The sequence below is a fragment of the Myotis davidii genome, unplaced genomic scaffold, assembly GCF_000327345.1.
Source record: "Myotis davidii unplaced genomic scaffold, ASM32734v1 scaffold1148, whole genome shotgun sequence".
NCBI lineage: Eukaryota > Metazoa > Chordata > Mammalia > Chiroptera > Vespertilionidae > Myotis > Myotis davidii.
In genome coordinates, this window is record NW_006298725.1 from 95,453 (window position 1) to 114,059 (window position 18,607).

The 18,607-nt window shown below is 35.4% G+C and overlaps 1 protein-coding gene across 1 annotated transcript in view; it reads right to left on the reverse strand.

Annotated features, from left to right (window-relative positions):
• The window catches only part of ALG13 (ALG13, UDP-N-acetylglucosaminyltransferase subunit), a 75,052-nt gene extending 57,274 nt beyond the window's left edge, over positions 1–17,778 (reverse strand). Inside the window, 3 exon segments of the mRNA XM_006774484.2 lie at positions 14,260–14,398; positions 16,590–16,752; positions 17,643–17,778. Coding sequence (XP_006774547.2) covers positions 14,260–14,398; positions 16,590–16,752; positions 17,643–17,723 — 383 coding nt within the window. The 5' untranslated portion in view covers positions 17,724–17,778.
• Positions 17,779–18,607: the final 829 nt, after the last annotated feature.

The window sequence follows — 18,607 nt, forward strand, 5'->3', positions numbered from 1 at the left end:
CAAATATACATTGATTTTGACAAAGAGTACAAGAGCAGTCCAATAGAGAAAAGACAGTAGTTTCATCAAATGGTGCTGCAACAATTGACAGCCATATGCAAAAGAAAAAAATTATCCTCAACCTATACCTCACACATTTTATAGCAATTAACTCAAAATAGATCAAAGACCTAAATGTAGAACAAAACTTCAACTTTCAGAAGAAAGCATAAAAGAAAATCTTCAAGGCCTTGAGTTAGCCAGAGTTCTTAGATGTAATTTAAGAAAAAAACTAATTGGAATCTATCAAAATTAAAATATTTTGCTCTGCAAATGACAGAAGAATGATAATACAAACCGACTAAGAGAAAATATTTGTACATCACCTATCTGACAACACTTTTAATCAAAATATATCAAGAACTCTCAAAAGTCAACAGTAAGAAAACAATACAATTTTAAAATGGGCAAAAGATTATCTATACATTTCACTGAAGATATGGTTAATAACATAAAAAGATGTTCAACCACTATCCTGTACACCTGAAACTAATATAAAATATTTAATATCAAAGATTTTTTAAAAAAATATTTTTTTATTTTTTTAGAGAGGAAAGGAGAGGAAGAGAGAGATAGAAACAGCAATGACAACAGAGAATCATGGATCGGCTGCCTCCTACTTGCCCCCACTGATTCACATGCAGGTTTTTGTTTGGACATGTTTCTATTCTATTGGGTAATACCCAGAAATGTAGTTGCTGGATCATACAGTAAATGATGTTTAACTGTTTGAGGAACTGTCAGACCGTTTCCCACAGCAGCAGCACCATTTTACATTTTCATCAGTAGTGTATAAGGGTTCCCATTTCTCCATATCCTGTCAATATTTACTGTCCATCTCTTGATTACAGCAATACTGGTGGGTGTGAAGTGGTAACTCATCGTGGTTTTGTTTGTATTTCCCTGATGGAAAATAATATTGAGCATCTTTTTCATGTGCCTATTGGCCATCTGTATATCTTTAATGAAATACCACTACATACATCTTAGAATAACTAAAATAATTTTTTAGCTGATGATACTGTGTTGACAAGGATGCAGAGCAACTGGAACTCACATATGTTGTTGGTGGGAATATAAAATAGTAAAGCCACTCTGGAAAGATAGTTTAGTAGTTTCTTATAAAGTTAAACAGTTAAACATAGAGCTACTATTATGACCCAACAATCCCTTTTTTTTTTGGTATCTCTCCAAGAGAAATGAAAACTTAAGTTCATACAAACACCTGTACATAAATGTGTATAGCAGCTTTGTTCATAATCATGATTCACCCAAAACTGGAAACAATCCAAACATCCTTCAACTGGTGAATGGACAAACTGTGGCATATCCATATAATAGAATATTACCCAGCAATAAAAAAATGAAGCATTGATAGACACAGAACATGTATGAATTTCAAATGCACTATGTTATGTGACAGAAGACAGACTTAAAGGCTACATGCAGTATGACTGTATTTATATGTCATACTGGAAAGGCAAAACTATAGGAGGGGAAAACAGAGCAGTTGCTGCAGTAGTTGGGGTTGCAGAGAAGGGTTGACAACAAAGGTATAGCACAAAGGATGTATGGGGGTGTCTGGAGTATTGCGGTAGTGATTACATGAGTATGCATTTGTTGAAACGTATAGAGTTGTACAAGAAAAAAATGCTAATTTTGCTGTATTTAAATTTTAAAACGAATAAAACAAAAAGCAGTAGAAGGAATAGAATTTAGAGTTGAGGAGCTCACAGAACAGACAAGATTGGAGAGAAAAAGCAAGCAAATTAGAAGGTCAATCCAGGAAAGCCAACACCTAAAGAACAGAAAGCCCAAAAAGTGATGAAAAAAGTAGAGGGGAAGAAATGATGATGGTGATGATGATGATATCATGAAAATTATAGCACTGCAGGACATGATTATTTTTATTTAGATTAAAAGGTTCCACAAAGTAGCCACAACAATGAAAACAAAACATGATGATCAGCAACGCACATAACATTTCTGAAGTCTGGGGATAAAGAAAAGATTTTAAAATCTTTCAGAGAGAGAAAAAAGGGGTCATATACAAAAGATCACACATATGCATAGCAATAAACTTCTCAATAGAACTAGAACCTAGAAAACAATATAGTTCAATATTTGAGGGGAAAGTATTTCCAACTTTGAATTACATATTACACTATCAATCAGATGTTGGAGTTTTCAAAAATGAAATATTAAAATAATTTACTTTCTCAGAAAGCTACTGGAGAAATATTTGAAACCAAAATAAAGTTTAAACCTCAGAATAAGGTAGGAAGGCACAGTATCCTGGAAACAGAAGATTCAATATAAGAGAGAAGCAAAGAAATTTCCACTATAAGGATGAAGGGGAACTCTGAGGACAAACATTTAGGAAGATTAAATAGAGAACAACCAGTTCAGGTAAAAGGAAGAAGAACACCAGTGCAAACATTTCAAAAACGTTTATAAATAAGTAATATAAGTTATAGATGACCTAATGTATTTAAACATACTAGGATATACACTTCTGTTGGAGAATTTGAGGATGTTTCTATAGAAAATTGAGCAAATGAAAAAAACGTATACAAAAAGGGTATAAGTTTTATAGCAAAGGAAATGTAATCAATGAACATATACTACCATGGCTCGGATGCGATCAATATTATACTTCAGTAATTGTAATAATGTCAACACTGAAAACATCTCACAGGAACTGAAAAAGCTACCTTTTTGAGTTTTTTAAAATGTAAACATCATCAATAGATAGTCATATATAGGAATTAGGATCAGAGATGGAGAGTAGTGGTACATAAAACTGCTGTTTCTTAGAAACCTTGTAGAACTCCTTAATATTTTATACTATTTACATGTATTAGCTTAAGAAATAATAAAAATTAAATTTAAAACTTATTCAGTATGTGAGCAAGAAACAGAATAGCAGAATAAACTGAAAAATAAGTAGAATTTTTACAGCTACAAGGGATCTCTTATTTTACCGATGAAAAAACCAGGTTTCAAATAATTATGACTTGTCCAAGTTTTCCTATCCGTTCAGTAACAGTACTAGGATTACAACTATATATTGTTGCATGATTATTATAAAGAAGAATTGTATACCAAAGAAAAGATATGAACAAAGGCTCAGAGGTGGTTAAGTACAGGTTATGTTCCCCAAATTAGTACAATAGGAATTTATTTAATACTGTCCTTTGAAATGTCTATTGCACCTGAACTCCCTTGACTATTCTTCAACAGCTAACTACACTAATCCTGTAAACCTCTAAAGCAGTGGTTCTCAAATAAGGGGCTTGATAAACCACAGATTGCCCCACACTCAGAGATTGTCTCAGGGCTAGATTGGGTCCTGAGAATATCAAGTTCTCAAGTGTTGCTGATGCTGCTGGTCCAGGACCACACTTTGAATAGCAGTGCTTTAGAACAATGTGTTCCACAAGTTATTACTAAGTGTTGTTAAGAGAGTTTCACGGCCAAAAGTTTAGGAACACTGCATACTATAATCCTATCTTTGAGTTGCAAAAACAAGGTTTGTGAAAGGCCAGGTCAAAGTTAAGCAGGTTAACTTAACCCATTTCAGTTATTAATTGTGTTGTATGCACTATAGCTATTACTTTTAAATTATTTCAAAGTTTGAGAAATTTGCTCTAGAAATTTTTCTGTGACTATACCTAAAGTTGGTAGGATAACGAGCTAAGACACTGCATATCAAGTGAGTAGTAAGTGCTTATTTAAGCACTGATGAATGTCAGCTGCCAAATAAAACAGTTCAGTAAGAAATTATTGTTTGGTAAAAGGAGAGAGAGGTGGGAGGGAGGAAAGAGGGGAGGGGGAGAGGGGAAGGAGGGGGGAGAGAGAGAGAGAGAGAGAGGACTGATGAACAAGAAGGGAGGGGGGAGGGAGGAAGAAAGGAAGGAGGGAGGGAGAGAGGAAGGGAGAGAGTGGACAGTTTTACCTAAATTCTCCTGGAAATCAAATCAAAGTTCAAATATACTCCCCAGAAAAATGTTTTCAAACCCTGATGGATTTCCTTCCTTCAACACTGGAAAATAGTAGGAAGAAAAATGATTGCCTTAAAAGACTTTTTTGGCACTGTACATACCGATTAAAATAAAACAAATTAAAAAAACAAAAATAACTTAAAATAAGTATTTATTTGATGTGTCAGAAAACTGATGTGCTTTAACTTTATAATTACTACTTTTTATATTGTGATTAACTTGAAAATGTGGTTATTTTAATTGCTAAAATTCTATTTCATCTTTCACTGATCAAATGGAGAAATTCATTGTAGTACAACATATGAATATAATGTTAATAATTCTAAGATAATTATATTCTAATATATTCCTAATCCTACATTAGAATTATATGTATAGATAATTCTTATATAAGATAATTCTAATATTTTAATTCTAAAATAACACTCCAATTTCAACCAATTAAATAAGGTATATGTCTGAATTTTCTAAGCATATATTATCTGCAACATATGTAATTGTAAATGTATATGTAAAATGATACTTCAGTTATTTTAGAGTCTGAGAGGCAATATGGTACCATGAAAACATTATGAATTTGGTTATGCCACTTTAATCTCTGTGGGTGCATGATCTCTAAGCTCTCTTTAAGGTTTAAGGAACTGTGATTCTGTGATTCAATGGTGAATAAAAGATTTTCCCTCCCTTCAGTTGGTCAAATTTGTGATCAAGATTAACCATAAAAATATAGCTTTTAGGGGGATTAATCTATTATCCTAGCAAATTGTAGTGTTGATTAACCCATACAGAAATGAATAGTAAGTCTTATCTTACTAAATGAAATGTACAGACTTAGATTTTTAGATAAAAATATTTGTAGCTGTGTGGTGATGGATGTTAATTGAACTTATTGTGGTAATCATTTTGCAGTATATACACATATCAAACAATTATGTTGTACAACTTAAACTTATACAATACTACATGTCAATTATATCTAAAAGTAGAAAAGACAAAGATGATACATGTATATAAAACAACTGTTGACAGAAACTGCTAAAAAGGCAATTAATATTAAGAAAACTTAATACTAAATCATTTATTTCAATTATTTTTAGCACCAAATAACTGGAGGCCAATTGGAAATAGCTCCTCAACTCTATAGAACCACTTTTTAAGGTCTTTCATTCTTTAAAAACATAATGGAAAACTTTTAAAGCAACATTTTTAACAGCACCTTGAAACTAGAACCTGTCAGTTCTTTTCATGGTAGACATTTAAACAGAATTAGCGAAGTAGAATTTATGAAGGAAGGGAACATAATGGTTCTAAAACAAAATTAGGCCTCAGGGACCCTATTCAACCTCCTCAAGTTTTAGGAAGGGGACAAAGACAAGAAAAAGAATTTCTCAGAGCAGTGATCCTTGTTCAGATATGCAAAACTGAAGAAACATTACCAAGAGCCTCAGTCTAGGGATTTTTAACCTGGGGCCTCAAAGTATCTGTAAACTCCCCGAAATTCACAGGAAAATGTGTGTATGTATGTATGAGTAGAGAGAAAATTAAGTTTTAAATATTTTGAAGGGTTCCATGACCCAAAGAATCTTAGAGAGCAGGACTGTAGCTATCAAAATAAAATAATGATAGAGTACAAATCAACATAAATAACTGTAGCAAGAATGTAAACATTCATAAAGACAGTAAAGATTTAGAAGTGAAATGCCAAGAGAAATATGTAATGGTATAAAAGCGCCTCAAAATATTTTTCAAGAATATAAAAGTCAAGAAGCATATTGCTACATTCCTTTTTGAAGCTAGCTAGATTGATTTGCCCACCTTTGGTCTAGCCACCTACAAAGATTATAGAATTAAAAGTATAATATTAAGATTGTGCTAGAATGTTCATGTAAGAATTAACCATTTAACAAGGAATTAAACTGTGTTTGGTGATTATCCTAGACCTTTCTCCATGTAATCTTTCATTATAACTACTGTTTTTACTAAATCTCTAATTTTTAGCATCATTATATTTTACTGCAAATTCCCAATAGATCCCATTATTTTAAAGACCCTTAAATACCACTAGGATATTACGTTAAGTTCAGCACTGCTATTTTAGATACCATTCCTATAAAAGCTTGATCCTACAAATTCCACCAAACAACATGATGGCCACATCTTTCTCAATGAGACAAACTAGATATTTTGTATTCAGAAGACAATATGAAATGAATGTGTGCAAGATGACGGTGTTTCTGGGAAACAATACCTAATCCTAAAAAAGATGAGAAAACAGTACTAAGTTAAAGAGGCACATTTATCATTTATGGAAAGTCTACTGTGTTTCAGGCAAAGAACTCAAAGACTGAGCTCCTCCTCAACTGAACTGTAAGAGTTTCTCTATAGCAAGAATTGTGTCATCTGATAACAAAAGTAGACTCTTATGCATCTATGTTAAAAGACTAATTGACTAAATGGGATTGACATATTTAGGAAGTAAAGCTGAGAGTAACTGGTGGTCAATCATATAAATAAGGTTGGAGATGAGTTAAAGCCTGGAGGACTGACTAAATAGCAACACCATTAGATATAAGGATTTCAGAAAAATAATAGGAGAAATATGATTTTAGTTTGGGGCACATTTAAGGTACTTAGAGAATTGACAGACATGACAACTAGACAACTGGAAAATAGCATTCAGGAGCTCAAATCAGAGTTGGGGACATTGATAGGGGAGTCAACAGAAGCTCTAGGTGTAATGACAATACCAAGAAAAATATATAAAGAGGACCAGCATTATCTGGTTTGGCCCAGTGAATAGAGCATCAGCCTGTGGACTGAAGGGTCCCAGGTTCAATGCTGGTCAAGGGCATGTACCTCGGTTGCAGGCTCAATTGGGGCTCGATCGTGCCGGAGCAAATGAATAGAAGAGGTCCAAAAATAGAATCTAAAACACAATGATTTAAAGAGAAAGAGGAGTTAGCAAATAACTTGCAACCAAGTAAACCTATTGGGATTTTCCCCAGGTAGATTTGATGAGTAGAAATCAGTATGTTTTTCAATAGCAATGCAAAAACTGAAATAGGTTATATACCTGTAGCTATCACACAATTTAAATTTCTTGGAATATTCCCGATTTCAAATACTTTGTACTCTTGTTCCCATAAATGATGGAAATACACTGGAATTCAGTGTTCCAATTACAATTCCCTTATCATCGTTTGGATAATGAAGTAGCATAAAAGTCCTTTTTCACATTATGCTCAGTTTCCTCATTTGCAAAATGGGACAGTAACAGTACCTATTTCATAGAGATTAAGCAAATTCACACTACAAAGTGCTTTAAATAGTACCTGACACATACTACGCATGCAACAGGTATTAACTTATTATCATTCTCTACTCCCCCATAAAAATGTATACTAATTGTAGAGCAGAAAATTTATTAGCCCATAGCTATCAGGACCACCAATTCCCAAATCTTTCCCAAAAACCAATTCAAATAATCTTCCCATATATCTCATTTCTCAGACTGTATGAAGATTTTTGGTCATCTCTGAAACTTTTATTTTGAACAAATCAGAGGGATTAAGTGCTTATACCATAATAAAGAGCCAAGGAAATATTTACATTACCACTAGTTATTTCTGATTTTTAGTCTTAGAAAACTTTCTCAAACTATCAAATAAGCAATACAAACTTTATATATTGCCCTTTGTGCCTAGATTACCTGCCTTTACAAGTACACAAAGTAGTGCTCTAAGGCAGTGGTCAGCAAACTGCGGCTCGCAAGCCACATGTGGCTCTTTGGCCCCTTGAGTGTGGCTCTTCCACAAAATACCATGTGTGGGCGCGCACATAGAGTGCGATTGAAACTTCGTGGCCCGTGCGCAGAAGTCGGTATTTTGTGAAAGAGCCGCATTCAAGGGGCCAAAGAGCCGCATGTGGCTCACGAGCCACAATTTACCGACCACTGCTCTAAGGTATCTAAAATCAGACAACTGACAGTACTTTTAGATGACTACTTTTAAATGTTCCAGAACCCCACTTCAAGTTCATCAATTATACTCTTACCTACCACCAAATCTTTCTTGCTCTTATTTTCTTTTCTCCCAAATTATAAGCATACAGTAATCTAAGAATCCTTACTTCCCAGTCATCCCCTTCCTCACATAATTTTTCTATTCCAACATCAACTTTCTGTTGTCCACTTCTGAACCTATCCACAATGTGAATTTCTCAAAATACTAAACTTTCCCTTTTGCTTTCTTATTCCTGGAAATCTAAATAACTCAAACGGAAAACTGCTCAAAAAACTACATTCCACTTACTAAAGAACCTGAAGCCCTGTCATGTAATACTCTTCGAACTCCAAAAATCTACAATTCTGTTTTAAAGTCTTCATTCATTCAATCTAGCATTAATTCTACCCCATAGCATTTTGCTACATTCCAAAAACTCAGTAATCACAGGTTTCTATGTCTGAATGAAGGTTATCATAAACCAGCCATGGGCAAACTATGGCCCACAGGCCGGATCCGGCCTGTTTGAAATGAATAAAACTAAAAAAAAAAAAAAAAAAGACCGTACCCTTTTATGTAATGTTTACTTTGAATTTATATTAGTTCACACAAACACTCCATCCATGCTTTTGTTCCAGCCTTCCGGTCCAGTTTAAGAACTCATTGTGACCCTGGAGTCAAAAAGTTTGCCCACCCCTGTCATAAACCAAAGGAAAACCCAATTAAGTGTGAAATTCCTAGTAAAATAAACTAATTAAACAACTCCTGGAAATGAAGAAAAGTTTCCTTGGAAGGGATTAAAGTAGCTAAAGTAAATGCTAGGCAAATGAATAAAAAGAAACAAAAAGCTTACAATATATGTTATGGTATGATAGAAAAAGAGCTCGGGAGTAAAGAGCTGCTTCTAGGGGCAGCTTTGCCAAAGGCTGTTATTTCAGATAAGTACTAACCTCTGGCCTTCTTCCTCATCTGAGAAATGAGGGAATGGACTAGATGATCTTGAAGATTACTGTCAAATCAAATTGATTCCAAGATATCCTTTGATTTTTAAATCCCACATTTCATAAAGGTATAATCAAGAGATGTCACTACACACAATTGAAACCATTGGTTAAGCCTTTGCTAAATAAAATAATGGAATCTGGATTTTGTATTCTAGTGAGAAAGAAGCAAGCAGAGGATTTGGGGTTCCATATTGCTTTTCAGTTGTCTGCAGTTTGAGTACACCCTTTCATTTGTTTCTGATTCTGTATGATTAGTCCTTGATATAAAATAACTAAAGGTGAGTGATCAACATAAAGTCACAGTTTTTCTCAAATTAGAAAAACACATTAGAAAAGATCCCAAAAAAGTCAAATTCTCTCTATGGGTTTAAATAAGGCCTTTTCTACAACTTTAGTATTAAAATACAATTTTGATTATGGTGCTGTGAATTCTCAACTGTGCAGATTACTCACTTTTTAGAATATTCTCAGCAAAATTTTAGTCCAACTTGGCTTCCTCCTGCTACCCAGAGTACTTCTCAGCCACCACCTTCTACCGTTGGTAAGAATTTAATATTAGCCCAAGTAAAACACAATCAGGAAAATAAATTTACAGAAATATAATGTATCCCAAGTAAAATATTTAGAATATTCAACATTTTGGGATAATGTAATGGAAAGCAGGTCATTACAGTGAATGCTCTATTTTCATAGATGAACTTTGTCTAAACTTTCTGCCAGAAAACCATGAATATTTAAGGATAACCTAATTTATTTTACAGGTCTTAAGACTACTTATGCTCATCATAATTTCATAATATAGGGTGAGGCAAAAGTTGGTTTACAGTTGTTTGTATGAAAAAATACAATAAATAATGTAAAAATAAACTTTCCCATACTCATAACTGTAAACATACTTTTGCCCCACCCTGCATATCTGTTATGTGAATTGTAAAACCATATATTTAGCCTATACACATCAGAATATTTATTCATTTGTAAAACTAATTTTATAAGTAAAATTATGATGTTACAGTAAATGTTATAATATCACTGTAAGAGAGGTTTCTTAGAAAAGAATAACACAGCAAATCCTATTGGCTTGTCCCTCTGGTTTACTCTTCTCAAACCAGTAAAGTTCTGACATTGGTCAAGACTACTGTCACTGTATTTTAGAGAAAAAAAGTGAACACATCCACTCCACTCTAATATTTGACTCCTTGAGTTATAAATCTAAAGATGTTGACTCAGAATTTTTTTTACAAGTTTGTTACTGTTTTATTTTCTTACTCTAAGAAAAATCAAACTAACTACATTTGATATTATTGTCAGAGTTTTCAAATTTTATTCATTTTTTTTCATGATTCCAATTCCACTTGGGATTCTAGGATGAAACCTGTAAATGCTCACTACATACTTCTAATACTTAAAAATAAAGATTAAGGGGAATTCTAATAAATCTACTAAACTGCAATTACTATTTGAACTCAAATGCTAATATTCACACCATGAAATTTTCTAACATTCTTCAGATGTAGGAAGTTTATTAATTTATATTACTCTGCAAATATACCTTATGCATTTAATTTGATTTAACCATATCCCATTGATTGGATTTGGGTGGGGGGGATGTTTTTAAAGTGTTGAGAATTTAATGTTTATTTTTGTAATCCAACAACTTTATCCAAAAATGCAGAAAATTTTTCTGGCTGGCCAGGAGGAAAACATTTCAGTGTTGATAAGTCCATTGACTGTAACAGCCCAGGAAGCGTGCTAAAACAAAAGAAGAAAAATATTAGGTAATATGGGAGAAAATTTCAGCATTCACCTGCTGCCCATTTGATGAATGAATCTAACTTCCAAGAATATTGTGAAGCTTCTCAATCTATACATGTAATTTTAATGTATTTTAATATTATAGGTATATATACTAAGATTAAAGCAATACAAAGAGCTATATATCAACATCAATTCAAAAGATACTGTATCTTATGTCAACTGATATATTTCATAAATGTTATTTCAGGAAGGATGTGGTCACATGGCTTTGGAACACTTCTTAGGACTGGGAAGATACAAACTGAAACAAAATTAATTTATGAAAACAGAACAAATGAAACTAAAAGTAACAGCTGCCAGACAAGAACAATAAGCTTGGGAAACTACTAGACCATTCATGAAGTTGGTGGAATAACTTTTTGACAGTAATTTACTATAATAAATCTGGTGTAAATTAAGCAATGTACAATAGCCATGCTTGTTGGAAATAAGATTCCAAACCACAACTTAAAACTATACTTCAGGAATTTAATTAAACCAGCCACTTAAATTAGAATATACAACCACCTAGCCTAAATTTGGGGCAAATAAATAATATACCTAAGATGAAAGCACAACTAATTGCTGATTCTTATGGCATTCATGTGTATGATTTTCTTGAAATTAATATAAGAAAAAAATGACTTTTAAACCTTTAATAAATTTTTAGAGATTTGTACAGCTTCCTTTTCAGCCTGAATAAAGAGTCGGGACAGGACATCCTTTATGGAATTCAATGTTTTCCTTTTATAAATGTACTGACAGAAATTCAAAGCTGATTTAATATTTTAAATGGAAATACTCATCAAAAGTGTCTGAAAAAATTGACTTTCATAAACAGTAAGATTAGAGTTTATTACTCTCAACTACCTAATGACAGATATGCCCATTATCTGAGGTCCACATAATTTTGATTATATAGATTCTCCCTGACTTACAATACCTTTAAGAATGGCTTCTATATTACAAAGCAGCCTGACATTCCCTCTCTTCCATCATTATAGGGATTATGATGTCAACAAATACTCCTGGAACAATCAATGAATCTGTCTCCTCTTAATGAGGACGAATCCTTGTTTTGTTTACTGATGTATCCTTAGTACCTAGAATAATGTGAGGCACATAGTAGGTGCACAATATTTAATGAATGAACAAGTGTTTACTGAATGCCTAGGAGACAGATGCAGTAAAGCTTAAAAGAAAAACTTACTATGTTCTAAACAGCCGTGGGCAAACTACGGCCCATTTGAAATGAATAAAACTAAAAAAAAAAAAAAAGACCATACCCTTTTATGTAATGATGTTTACTTTGAATTTATATTAGTTCACACAAACACTCCATCCATGCTTTTGTTCCGGCCCTCCGGTCCAGTTTAAGAACCCACTGTGGTCCTCGAGTCAAAAAGTTTTCCCACCCCTGTAACATGTTTCTTCTAAAGTTTATTTTTTATTTTCAAATTAACTTCAACTTATTATAATATAAAAATACAGGGTGGGCAAAAGTAGGCTTATAGTTGTGAGTATGTGAAGCAGTTTATTCTTGTATTATTATATTAATTATTTGTATTACAACTATAACCCTATTTTGCCCATCCCTGTATGTACTTTGCAATACTTCTATAAGGTCTTTGCTTTTTAAAACATCAAATTAGGATAGCTCTTCAAGTCGAACAATTGCAAATTACTGACCTGACCCTTTGGCAAAGCTTCTAGTGTCTCAAGAAGAATTAATAGAAAACAAAGCAGCAATTTTCTTCTTCCTTTTACTGTGATGTTGATCAGTTTCTGTTGAATTCTAAGGTACTTCTAGAAAATAATACTCCTTACCATAATGTAATTCCCCTGCTTAAAATACTCCAATGACTTCTCGCTAAACGTAGAATAAAATCAGAACTCTTACATGAGCTTCTCTGCCCACTATCATCTTATTCTACATTCTCCCTTGCTTACTATACTGCCACACTAACCATCCCTCTGTTCCTCAAACATATCAAACTCAAAGCTCATTCCTAGCTTAGGGCCTTTGCAATGGCTGTTCCTTCTGCCTTTAGAGCAGTGGTTCCCAACCTTTTTTTTGGCAATGCCCCACCTAAGCATCTCTGAAATCCTGATGCCCCCCCCTGTGACATAATTCTTATTATTCAAAAAGTGAACTCCTATTCACACAGAGGAAGCCTAAAAGGCCATTCACTTGGTCTAAACAAGCTTCCAAAGAACATGGCATCCATGAAAGAGAAAAATGAAAGAATGAAAGGACAGTTGAAGTACTGAGGAAGAAATTGTTAAAAATAATATGAAGTGATATGAAAAAAACAACAGTTTTAAAACATATAATAGAGACCTGAAATGCATAAATGTCACAATATATATTTATATACTATATATGAGGCCCCTACCACCATAAGAAATGCAAAAAATTCACTGCTAATAACTCATTAATTGCCCCCCTTAAAAATCAAACTGCCCCCCTCTGGGGCATTTGCCTCGCGTTGGGAACCACTGCTGTAGAGCTTCACAAGACTGGCTCTTCCTTTTCATTCATTAGCTTAAATGTCAAATACCATCATGACTTCCCTAACCATTTTAGATAAAATTAGATAATTAGTCTTCACCCAACCTATCACTCCACCCTGACTTACTTTCTTCATAGCACATTTCACTATGTAAAATTATATTGATTGCTTATTTATGAACTGTTTACTATCTCCCACCATTAGAACATTAGTACCATGGGACTTTATCTCATGTTTACCACTGTATCCACAGTCCCTAAAACAATGCCTGCCATATATTAGGTGTAGTTGGATTAATGAATGAGCAAACTTAAGAGATTCCAGTGGATTTACTAAACGCAAAACCTGAATTAAAAATAAGCAAATGGCCCAGTCAGTGTCTCAGTGGTTGAGCATCAACCTATGAACCAGGAGAGCATAGTTCGATTCCTGGTCAGGGCATATGCTCGGGCTGTGGGCTGGATCCCCAGTGCGGGGTGTGCAGGAGGCAGCTGATCAATGATTCTCTCTCATCACTGATGTTTCTATCTCTCTCTCCCTCTCACTTCCTCTCTGAAATCAATAATATATTAAAAATGTTAAAAAATAAGCAAATGCCTTCTTTGAATAATGAAAATCTAAATAATGAACTCAAAAATTATATTCTCAGAGATTTGAGCACCCAGATGAACATAAATTACATGCACACACACACACTCAGATATTTACATGCAATGATGCAGGTACAGATCATAGTTGGAGTGGAAGACAAACAAATGAGAGGGTTTGACAGGTGAGAAAAATCAAAGAATGTTTGATAAGTGGGAGAAAGTAAGAGGATGAAGAGACAGATGGGGTAGGTAGCTGGGTAAAAATAGGGAGGAATTAAAGCAAGAAGTCAAATAATAAGTCTCTAGTATACCTGCAGGTACAGTAAAAGAGATGCCCGTCTTTGTGTAGCTGTTTTGCCAATTCCAGCTGATGATTGTTCATCAATTTTTCATTTATAACCACTACAAGAGGCTTTCTTTTTTCCAGAGTCTCCAAACAGCTTCCTGCACCTACAAACATACATCAAATTTGTTAATACAGGTTTTAAAAAAAGTTAAGCCAACAGATATACAAAAAGATGCTCACCTCACTAGCTAGTAAGGAAATGCAAATCAAAACTACAATGAGATACCACCTCACACCTACTAGAGTGGCCATTATCAACACCATAGGTAATAAAAAGTGTTAGAGAGATTATGAAGAAAAAGGAACCCTCATTCACTGCTGGAGGGAATGTAAACTAGTAGAGCCACTATGGAAAACAGTATGGAGATTCCTCAAAAACTTAGGAATTTAATTACCATATACCCAGCAATCCCTCTTCTGGATGTTTACCCCAAAAACTTGAAAACATTTATTTGCAAAGATATAAGCACCCCTATGTGCACTGCAGCATTATTCAAGGTGGCCAAGACATGAAGACAACCAAAGTGTCCTTCGATAGAGGATTAAATAAAGGAAATGTGATAGATATGTATCATGGAATACTATTCCCCCATAAGAAAAAAGACAACACTGCCATTGATGACAACACAGATGAATCTTGAGAATATTATGCTAAGCAAAATAAGTTAGTCAGAAAAAGCTAAGAACCATATGATTTCACTCATATGTGGGATATAAAACTGAAACTTATGACACAGACAACAATATGGTGGTTACCAGAGGGAAGGGGATGGTGGAAGTAAAGGGTAATGCAGGTGAAATTTATGTGACAGAAGATTTGACTTTGGTTGGTGGGTCCACAATACAATATACAGATCATGTACCATAGAATTGTACACTTGAAACCTATATGATCCTATTAACCACTTTCACCCCAATTATTTAAATTTAATAAAATATTTTAAAAAGTTAAAGTGTTCTACCAAGTTTTGTGCTAAAACTGAAAAGATGAAAAACTTAGTTGGCAGAACTACAAACCAGGACTTTTAATTATACATTCAAAATACCAAAAGTATAGTTATCAGTTGCTCTTTAATGTTATAAACCTAATTTGAAAAATACACTTTTTTTTAACACTGCCACTAAATTAAGTGCTTTGCCATTTGCCCTCTAGGTGGATGCCCTGGGCATGAGTTTCGAATCCAAATAAAATTCAGGTTCAACATACTGTACCTGAAGTGTTCTGCACATCTATTAAAAAAGTAGAAAAAGCAAGCCCTCAATAGTGATAGGCACCAATAAAGAAAAACTCTGACCACTCCTTATGAGTTTGCCTGTGAGGTTTGATTCCAGAAAACAGTCAAGGGTAAATCTCCACAAACGTGCATATATACAATACTTGGGTCAACTCAACTTTAAAATCTAAAATCATTTGGTATTTTCTATGGCAGGGAGGAGATTGATAAATGAATAGACAAATCCTTTATGGGTAAATAATGCTAGGGTAGTAATAAAAACACAGACTCCAGCATCAGATTGTTATCTGTCTACCACTTACTAACTGGTAAAGTCACAACCTCTGTGTCTCTGTTTCTTTATCTGTAAAATAGAGATACTAATAGTATTTAGTTCATAGGATTGGGAGGATTCAACCAGTTAGACACACATAATAAGTATAACAATACCAAAAGCTGTTGCTATTATCCATTTCTAATCACCAATTTGTTAGTGCTGTCTACTTCTAAAGACTTTTCTCTCTCCAAAGAAGACTTTTTAAGAACCACAAAACTTCTTCCTCCCTCAGTTATCCAGCAGTCATAATTGCAATGCTCTCCCAAAACAGTTCTTCTGAAGGTTTAGGCAGTGTAACTAGATCAGGATGTTTCGCTGAAGAGCAGGCAATGATACATAATATGTACTTGTTATAGAATATTTTTACTTAATGTATTTCACATTCACATTTAATAAAAATGTAAAACATCTTTCAAAGTCAATTTCTCCATGACTAATCCAACCAATTAGATGGCTTAACACTACTGCAGATCTAAGTCCAAATACCTCAAATGACAACACGTCATTTGGTCAATTATTTTGCCCGTGTTTAAAGTTTCTTACTGTAAAGTTGGGCTATGATAATTAATATCCCATCCTTTTATCACCCAGAAATAACAAATTCTGTCCAATTTTCTTGATTGTTACGTTCAAATAAGTCTTTTATTCAAAAGGGCTACAGTTACTCTAATCATTTTATCTCCAAAAGGTTCAAGTTTCTGTTCTTAAAAAACCAAACCCCGTTAGGATTCTAAGGCACTTTACCTGCGTGACTTATAACAAGATCTGCTTCCTCAAGGTCTTCTTTCAGTGAATCCTTGTACCTATAAACATCCAGAGTAAATGACTCAGTACTGAATGGTTCAGGTACAAACTTTCCTCTGCCTATTTGTAGAACGAGTCGGTTGTAACCAAGGGTCTTGATGATCTGAAAAGAGGCAAAACCGAAAAAAACAAAAACAAAAAAACAGGCCTTTTACACAGGTTACTATAAAAATAGTAGTAACAGAAAACTCTAAAGTCGGTGTTCAGATCTGAGGACGGGCTGCCAAATAGTCTAAATGGAGACGATTTCTGTTCGTTTTCCAAAATGACCCATTTCCTCCTCGTCCAGGGCCCTGACAAGGCACCTCACTAGCCCTAACGGATCTACGCGACCCAGCTCACGGAGTCCTGAAAGAAGTGGCCCCGCAAGAAATCTGAGACCAGGCAAAGATTTTTGAAAAAGGCGCCGAAAACTCGGCCCTCCGGAGACAACTAAGAGCTCCCAGGTCCGACTGTGCAAACAGCGACACCGCGCCACCTCAGACCACCGACCGGCCGCGGGGCTGCCCAAGCGCGGCGGAGCCAGGGCAGGGGCGGCGAGCAGAACGGCTGAACAGAGTCAGCCAGGTCGATTCGGGTCCGAATCCAATCTGGCTGAGCGTGCCCAGGGGCCCAACGCGGCTGCACCGCCCACAGCCCGCTGGAGAGGGCAGCGAGGCGGACCTAAACCCTACAGGCGGAGCCGCAGGAAGGAGGGGCCAGACCGAGGACCAGAGAGGCGGAGGCGGAGATTCAGAGGAGAAAAAACAAGGAAAGGAGGAGCCTGAGGAAAGACAGGGAGGAATGTCCCGGGAAGCAGGAGGGAAGCTGACTGAGGCGGAGGACTCTGTGACCCGGGAAGGAGTCAGCAAAGGGACAGTGGGACCTGGTGTCCCGCTTAGGAGGATTCTTCCTAGCGCGGCTGTCGCGCTACGTTACCGAGGGTGGAGGCGGCGGCAAGTGGCGAGCTCAGCGAGGCGCGCCCGCTTGCCGCCCTCCCGCAACCCCACTCACTTGCAGACAGTCGGGCGCCAATACACAGGCTATGAGGTCGTCAAAGCTGGTGGTCCCCACTGTAACAAACACGCACTTCATCGCGAGGATTCCCAGCCCAGAATCCCAGCGATCGGATGTGACGTAATGAGGTCACGTGAACTGCGCGTTCAGTGAGGGAGGCGGAAGTTGGCCAAGGCAGACAAAGTGCGGCGGGAACTGGGTTTGTGTGGCCCTATGGGGGGTGGGGCCAAAGGCTAGTTAAGTGACATGTCAGCCACTGTCAGAAGTCATTTACAAGTAAGCTCCTGGGACACTCACATTAAGGGGGTGGAGAATTAACAGATTTAAGTTTATTTTTCTCAAAAGTGTCAGTTAACAAATAATAATGAAACCTTGCACCCTATCTTAAGAATTGTGTTTGATTCATTGCTTGGGTACCACAAATCTTAATGATACAGAAGTTTGAAATTATTTTCTATCATGTTTTGCTAAGACATGAACATATGAGCTATGGTTTTACTTTGAGTCTGTTGAGAGAGCATGAAATAAAAAAGCGCCTTTCTAAAATCACTCAGTAGAATGGGCTCTTCTAACTTTTGGCTCTTCAGAAGCCAGAATTCTATGGCTGGCGTTGTTTTGGAAGCTGCAGCAAGAAAATTAACCTCCATTAGCAAGCATTGCGCATAAAGTAGAGGCATTAAGGCCTGAAGTTTACATCTGTAATGCATTGAACCATTTAAAATGTGAAATTTATGGTAAATTTAAATTATGATGAAATGTGAAATTATATATTAGCATGAATATGTACCACAGATACATTACAATTAGGCAGTCAAGTACAGGAGAGGTGATTTCTCAAGACTCCTTTCTCCTACCACTGTTATTAAGATCATTGCCCGCTCTATCCGGTTCTAATGTTTTTTGTTTCCAACTTAAAATCTCACTTTAGGTCATATTTATACTTTTCCCTGGCTGGTTATATA